The 8,302-nt window shown below is 37.3% G+C and overlaps 1 protein-coding gene across 1 annotated transcript; it reads right to left on the bottom strand.

The window, feature by feature from the left end:
- Window positions 1-1,907: 1,907 nt before the first annotated feature.
- On the bottom strand, window positions 1,908-6,498 carry LOC128190192 (zinc finger protein 782-like). Its single transcript, XM_052862133.1, has 3 exons — window positions 6,322-6,498; window positions 3,934-4,925; window positions 1,908-3,768 (listed from the first exon to the last, which is right to left on the bottom strand). Exons 1-3 carry the CDS (start codon window positions 6,392-6,394, stop codon window positions 3,460-3,462), a joined length of 1,374 nt encoding a protein of 457 aa, XP_052718093.1. The 5' UTR covers window positions 6,395-6,498; the 3' UTR covers window positions 1,908-3,459.
- Window positions 6,499-8,302: the final 1,804 nt, after the last annotated feature.

Here is an 8,302-nt window from a genome sequence, read left to right as displayed (position 1 = left end):
CCCGCACGTGCAGTATTAACGGAAATGAAAACTTGTCATCTGCAGTCAATATTTCGTGCATGATATTTTATCAAGTGGAGCTTAAAAGTTTGAATTTTGGGTCAAACCTCCTCAGGAAGCCGGTGGTGAAACCTTGGATGAATATATTAAAAATTACGTCCAACTTAAAAAAAGGATGTGGTTTCCATTAAGTAGATATGGTGTATGTGTTTATTTACTGATTATCGCGGTAGTAATGATATCACCTAACAAAGCAATCATAAACAAATTGAAGACAAAGTCGCGTTTGCTTGGTCATTAGGAGTTTTCGTTGGTCCGTATCTCGCCATATGTTAAATGAGAAGGCTTGCAGATTGAGCGACCTTGCTCTCAGTATTCGTATGGGACGGAAACATTTCCCCGACTAAATACAAATATTTCGGCATCTGGGAAATCATCATACTCCCTAAAATCTCCCACCCCGCATACTGTTGCATATAACTTAGATTGCTTAATTAGTCAATGTTTGTTTTATGTGTTCTCTTAAAGTGACCACTACAGCTCAGTTTGAGGTCTACGGTTGTGTGTAAAGGCGTTCCTCCTCTGTAGAAATTCGACACGCCGACCTGACACCAATAATTATGTCAATTCTCATTGATAATTAAGACCAGAGACCACAAAAGCAACGGCTGCTTAGATTGAGTAGATTTTTATGCTTACAAGACGATCTTATGTTGACTCGTACAGCAATGGCACGCGAGGATACTAAGCAAGTAAATTACCCCTGTCTAAATTTTATACAATCTCTGTGCCGAATGTTTGCAAAAATCCATTATGCAAGTAAAATCTCCAAGAACACGTGTTTCTAATAAAGAGCGTGCGCAAAAAGTGTCTCCTGGATTCGTCTGTCTGTGGCTAGTTTTTGAAGCTTTCGAGGATCACTTTTGTTCTTGTCTGCTTGTGCTCGATCCCGTTCCCTAACAGGCGTCTCCAGTATATAATAGAGCACATCTTTCCCACGCTATTGTAAACAAACATTATGAAGAACTTTTTTGCACAGTGGTTTAAGGAAAAAAAATCTGGAAGATGCATTCTGTCAATAGAGATTTCCTCATTTATGTTTTTTGAGTAAAATATAAACAGCGGAAGTTGTTCTGTGACTTGACAGCTGTTTTTTTAGCACTCTCCTTTCTTGCAAATGGTTTTGGAAAAGTGCCTACTATACAAATTATTTCTACGCAACCGTGGGAATAGTGCAACGGAAGTAATACGTCATTCATAAATACGAAATATAATAACAGCTTCAAATAGAAATGAAATATTAAATCAACTTATATGTATTTTAGCTTATGAACAACATGTCTACTAAAAAATCGGTTTCATTGCTATTGGTTTTTACTCAATAGTCATAAAACGATTTTTAAACCGGAACATGTGTTTTTGGTATATTTTGACGTTCTTTAAGAAGCGCAGTCATTTTAAGATTCCTGGTAATTAGAATTATGCAACGCTCAGCATATTCCTCTGCCTCTGCTTCATCTTGGTTACAGAGCGGGACAAACGGCCTTGAATCGTAATTCTGATACAACTCCGTTCTTGAACAAAATAGGAAATCTTTCCTAGCGCCCCGCACGGGTCACGAGCATCTCTGTTCAAGACAAACACATGGAATATTTTTCAATCATAAATTGTCAGAAAGATTCTCTGTCTGAAGACGTTTTGGTCGTATAAATGACACTAGAATTGTTGCTTCCAGTAGCGTATCCCAAACATCGAGGCCGCTTAGTGTCACGATTAATCATTTGTTTATCTTGGTTTTCGGCCACAATTACCCTCCCAGCATCGCTTCACACGTCGACATGCAGCAGTTCTTCTTTTTGGCCCACATGTTACGATACTATCTGGCATAAACAAAAGAAAACGCATGCGAAAGTTCCTGAATTTATTCTCATAGCAAATGGGACAACACATTTTTTTTCTGCATTCTTATTATAACCATAGCTTTGGTTAAGTTAATGCCATTAAAGATATAAACTATTTGAAAAACTTTGAAAACTTTTGTATGATTCCATACCATTATAACTTCTAGATCTCGCTTGCAACAGTTAAAGCCTTTGATAAAATCTGTCAAAAATGGCATAAGCTTTCGCACCACACAAATTTCAAAAGAACACAAATACAATTAAGGAAAAATGTATAAAAATAGAGAGAAAAAGAATGGAAATAAGGTAATTCAACATCTGACATGTAATCACTTTTTGTGAATTAAAAAAGATAATTTTAAAAAAATCTACAATCATTACAAATGTAAAACGTCTCAACAAAAATCAAATAAAGCCCGATGTCGATTTTGTATTTAAAAACCGATATCATCATGTATACAGTATTATAAATAAATTATGTAAATGACCATCATGGAAAAATTTAAACAAAATTTCTATAAATAAGTAATAAATATGAAAACGCACAACACTCCAGAATGAATAAATTAAAATAAATAATCACACATAACTCACACATGAAAAAAAGCACTAAAACTGGTGAAAAAACACTCACGCTCTTAAAGAACTTATGTACAGAAAATGAAAAAAAGTTGTAGTTTTTAGCACTTTTGCGATATCTGACTGAATCTTGATACGTATATAAAATTAAGATTCGTGTCATTCGATGGTTCGATTGGTTCAGTATTCTTATCAAAAAGGCCATAGATGGGACATCATATCGTTAATGCTTTCCACATTTCGGAATCTTTATCAGATCCCGATTGGTTCTATTCTTTGACTTCGCCTTCTGGCTTTCATAGAGATATAGCTTTATCGTCAATTTCGGACGGACAACAACTAAAGATGAAATTGTCGTGAAGTTCGACTTAATGAAAACCATGTGAGAATACACATGATAGATGATGTATTGCTGCAGTGTCCATGACAACCATAAACCAAAGGTCACGACTAAAACGAGGTTACAGTAAAAAAAAAGTTATTGTATGTGGTCTATTTTGTGTTCGATTTCTAAAGAATTGTTCAGTGTTGAAGAGTACGTTCAATCAATCTTACAGTTTGACGCCGTTTTACGCAGATTTTTTTTTAAAACTAGAAATCGTTGTTTCAGTCTAAAAAAAATGGCTGCTCGTGGTTGCGGTATTTTCTTTTCGTATATAGTGTAAACAGGTGTGAAATCACAATTAATGGAATAAAAAGCTATCGAAGATCCGCTAAAATGTATATTTAGGTGATAAATGATTGTGCGATTTGACAACGGAAATCTGGCAGTAGAACGGTTTGCCACGGAATGCTGCTTCTCTTTGAAAAAAGATATTGAATTCGAAAGAATATGTTAAGATGCACCAATACGATGTATTCGTACTTTGGAATGGTCCAGTCCAGGATTTTAATGAGATTTATGTAGTGAAAAGGATGTAAAGAATTACAAGTATGAACTTGGTCGAGATGATTGGAAAATTTACCATGCCATTGTCCGTTAAGCCAAGCTTTCTGGGGTACTTGGTGATGAGTCGTGAATCGAGTTTTGTCTGTTCCGGTGTTTGTGCGCACGCGTTCCTGGTTTCTCAAGTTTAGCCCTATTGCGTTGTCCGCGCATGCATGAGGACTCCTCATGCTTGTAGAGGTAGCTCTTTAGAGCAAACGCCTTACCGCACCTTCCGCATACGTATGGTTTCTCTGTCGAGTGAGTCTGCACATGCGCCCTAAGGTTGGACTTGTCGGCAAAACATTTTCCGCATTTTGGGCAATCAAATGGTTTCTCACCTGTATGGGTTCTGATATGACCCTAAAAATGAAAAAAGACATCTTTATAGAAGTAAATACTAAAAGAAAAATAATCTAGTTGTCAACTCATTTATATTTACTCTTGCCAACGGCAAGCTCTTACCCAAGGTCAGTCTCGCATAAGCTTACTGACCATAGCTTCCCAAAAAATGACCTTTAACCTTACCTGTAGTAACCAAGGTCGGCTAAATCTCTTGCCACAGTACGGACATTCACAGCCCTGGCTGTGTGTACGGACGTGCATGCTAAAAGCAGGCATTGACACGTACACCTTTTCGCAATGAGGGCATTTCCGGGCTTTCTTATCGCTTGAAGATCTGTGAGTTTGTCGGTGTCGGGCCAGGTTGCTTGAGGTGCTATACCTCTTTCCACATTCTTCACATGGATAGTTGTTAAAGGCGTCGTGCTCGTTTCCTGAAGTTGATCTTGGTGATATTGGTTCTATAACCGGCGAATAAGTCGGATTGTCGAAATTGAGTGCCCTTTTTGCATTTAAAGGGGCTTCTATTTGTTCCCTGTGCTCTAAAAGACCATTAGTGTTCCTTATTAGATCGTACAAAAGCGAAAAATGGTCAGAGCATTCCGCATGACAACGGTTAATGGGTGAGAATTCAGGTCGAAGTTCAGCACTGAAGTCCGAGTACCTGTTATACGGCGACAGTTCTACTTCCGGTCGGTGCTCTGATGGCATTGACGGGGTCTGTGCCGTTCGTTTATAATCGGGTACAGCTTCAGTTGTGTAGTCTCTTTGTCCACTACTTTCATCGGGATATTGAAAGTAGGAATATGATGGTCGTTGTCCAATCATGTAAGATGGGGCATGAATCGTGTGCGCAGTCGAAATTTGTTGAGGGACATTGTGTCCCTCATTGAGTTTTGGCAAACTTGCTTCGTTTGCCCGTGTTGGTATGAATGGTGATGTTCTTCTTTTTGTTGACAAATCTTTTGGTGTGTCATTATCATCAGTATCAGTTTCATTCGAAAAGTCTTTGGTCGGAGGATGTCTTTCGTCGTGTTCGATGTAAAAGATCTGACGGTAATCTACAAACTCTGGACACTGTTGCGGTGTTGTTTGGGACGGTTTGTCATCCCAGTTTTGCAACTGCCCAGCTTCATAGCCGTCGTCATGTGTTGTCTTTTCATTTCTACTCGGTTTCCCTGTAATATCAATGTACGATTTCCAGTAAATCTTTTTTATGTCTTCATTTCATTCATTGCAAAAAAGTATATCATTGTTAGACCAAATTTGGAGACAGGCATAAAGAGAAAATGATAACTTAACATGTTTGCTTGTTTTTTTTTTATTAAAAAGGCACAGAACTGAGCTTGTATATACTGAGTCGGTAAAAATGAAAAAAGCCTTGTTGTCGAGATTTTTCTTGTTGATTAACATGGTTTCTTAATTTTTATATAGGCTCAGATTTAAGTTCATATAAAACAATTCGGTGGAAGTTAAAGAAAAATAGACTTGTCGTCGAAATGTCAGGAAGGTGTCATAATTCTTGTTTATTTACTCAATAAATAAGCCCGCCAGGTGCGCGATGATGAGTGTGCAAACGATGCAGCGATGTCAGAACACATTTGTTGGCTGCACACTTACGAATGATTCAGTCTCGGGGAGATACCCTAATCACACCATCAGTGGCGATGAATCTGCAGGTGATTCATGACCTGGCGAGCCCTCGACGTCTCACTAGGGGTCAGCATTAAAATTACGACACTCGAAAACTTAGACCCTCGCTTACGCTGCGCGGTTCACAGCCTGGGGTAATTATCGTGAAATCAAAAAGAGGCGGTATGGATCTGCGGTGTACTGTCTGAGATCCCCGCTGTGCGGACACGACTCTGTAATATTCTATACCACAATTCTTAAAGAGGCCAGAACTTTCTGAGAATCGTCGGCTGTTTCTCCTGTATCATTGCCTCGTTAGACAAAGATAACAGATAGTTTCTAAGGGGGTCAGAAAAAATGTCGCTTTCAAATTTCAAATATTTAAAATTTAAAGAGACCATACTTCTCTAGGAATTTTATTGTCGGCTATTTCTCCTGAATTATTGTTTCGTTTAGAAAGCTAAAGGAGAGGTACTGAAAGTGTCAGGGGTAAGAAAAAAGGCGAATGCATTTTGAATATTATATACTCAGAAATTTAACAAACATACAATGATTAGTAAAAGTTTAATCATTTAATGATTGTACGTAGGGAATTATGAATTATATAAATGATATGAAAACAGACATGTTACAAACCCTTACACTGTACAAAATATCCGTCAATTAATTTATAACAGAATTCTCAAAATCATGATTCGAAAACTTAAAAAAAAGATTAGAATATGATAAATATAACAAATACATTGGAAATATTAAAAAGATTGATTAATTAAACGTTCTTTGCATAGTTGAACAGTCTGATGATACAGATGCGGCACATATTACATACAACATGCATTAAGGAAACAGACTCGTCACAGAGTTTAACTGGATGTTTCCAGCGTCTTCGAACCCTAAAGTTTGCTTCTTACACTAAACACAGCAATAAAAGTAAGTAGTTACCTGAAGGGGATTCTTTGAACTTCTTCTTTTCAATTAAAAACCTCCGATTTGTCAATAAAAAGGATTTTGGCATGGTAAATTTCCAGGTGACATGAAGATGAGTGCCGGTGGCGAATGTTTACGTGCAGCACGTGCGCCTGCTGTCGATCTTCTGGCTGGCAGGCCCTCTCTGGCAGTGCTGCCAAGAAGCACGCGCAACAAGTGTCAAAGGCAAAGCGACTCCCCCTACTGTCCATAAACTGCAAGCGCTTAAGCACAAGCCAATATCAAATATATCTATATACTAGATCTGTTAGAAATACAGTGAACACCATTCCTTTGAAAATTTTCTGCTTTTTGATATGTTGTCACAAGTTTAGTTCTCGCACAAATCTTTTCTTGGTTGAGGAATAAAATTTGCTGTAATTATTGCGATTCATTAAAATCATTACAAATATTGAAGAAGTAAAATAAGTTTGTGTTTATTTGTTTATTAGAACGTCAATTATTATATATATGGAACTCATGGCAAATGCATGCGGCTCTTCTCTTGAAATCAGTATTTCTGGATTTTCAGAACTCTGTAATTTTTCATTCATGGTTTTTCTTGCGTCACTTAAGCAATGTGTGGAGTTAAGTTTCCGTCGCTTTCTAATTGTTTTAATTCACAAACAGCTTTACAACTTCCAATTTTTTTGCCGACGAGCCAACAAAAAAGCACGGGCTTTGCCGTATAAAATAGTTTGATAAACTTCGAGAGTGACATTACAGTATTCGGTGAAGGAGGCGTTGCCATGGAAACCTAGAGACATGGCTGATACGGCACGAGAGAAACATGTGGTAAGAATTTGACGAAGTAGATACGGAACAGAGGCTTGCTTCCCCGGGGCTCGGGTTTCCCATCGCATTCACCGATAGATCACCCAATGTTGCGTAAAAGTACCTTGTTCTGTGATCGCGCAAGCAAGTATCGCACATTATCAAGATATGAGAAAAGGAAAGAATCCGGTTTTAATCACGGTTTGATCGAAATGAATTTGAGATAAGTTTATTATTTAAAATGAGAACAACTGCGCTGCTAAATTACTCATTGAAGTTTCCCCTGTAACACCGAGGCATTTACAAGAGTTTGCGCAGATTTTGTTACGTGACGTGTTCAATTATTAAAATATTTTTATGGTATAGTTCGTGAGAATTTCAGAAAACAACTGCATTCTTTTGAGCTAAAACATGCTCATCTGCATTTTCTGTGTACACGGTTGACCATATACTGAATACATTTATAAAAAAAATCGTGAAAAATCGTGGCTCATAAAGATATTCAGTTAAAGTTGTATCCTTGTAGTTAGTATTGATATTTATATAATATATATTTATATAATTGATATATATAGTTAGTATTTAAGAGTTCCTAATATTTTTTGTATCCTCTGTGAAAGGAATTTATCACTGCAGAAAATCAACCAATGTAAACATTTCCAAATGTTGCAAATATATGGTCACGCAATGCAATAATGCAAACAGGGTCTTTTTGGATATATATCTAAATTCGAATGATTTTTACAGCATTGCTAAATTCAGTCTGAATAGAACATAAATTTTTTTTACAGCCATGGGATGTACATCGACATGTTTTGGCAATGAAAGCATAACCTCGGTAAGAAAAAAAAAGAACAGATTTACAAAGGATGTTTCAATAAAAAAATTGGTATTTTCTAATCTTTTCAGAGCTAAATGAATTCATGCGCGGATCTAGAGGGGGGGTCGGGGGGGGGGGGTCCCGACCCCCCCTGGAAAATGAAAATTTATTAAATTTACATAGTAAAATTATCGCGAAAATATGCCTCGGACCCCCCCCTGGCAAACACAATTATCCTTCGGACCCCCCCTGGAAAAAATTTCTGGATCCGCGCATGGAATTACAGTCCATAATTAAATCCAAAAACTTTCTTCTTTACATTTTTGAATAAACTGGGGGCCATTTAGATAAATTGTCGAACTA

The sequence above is a fragment of the Crassostrea angulata genome, chromosome 6, assembly GCF_025612915.1.
Source record: "Crassostrea angulata isolate pt1a10 chromosome 6, ASM2561291v2, whole genome shotgun sequence".
NCBI lineage: Eukaryota > Metazoa > Mollusca > Bivalvia > Ostreida > Ostreidae > Magallana > Magallana angulata.
This window is presented reverse-complemented; position numbering and strand designations above follow the sequence as displayed.

Bases quoted from the DNA above. Each gene is read 5' to 3' on its own strand.
- LOC128190192 (XM_052862133.1), bottom strand. From the start codon at position 6,394: ATGCCAAAATCCTTTTTATTGACAAATCGGAGGTTTTTAATTGAAAAG. The intron at 4,926-6,321 runs GTAACTACTTAC...TTGATATTACAG, and splicing joins GTTCAAAGAATCCCCTTCAG to GGAAACCGAGTAGAAATGAA. The intron at 3,769-3,933 runs GTAAGGTTAAAG...TTTCATTTTTAG, and splicing joins GCCGACCTTGGTTACTACAG to GGTCATATCAGAACCCATAC.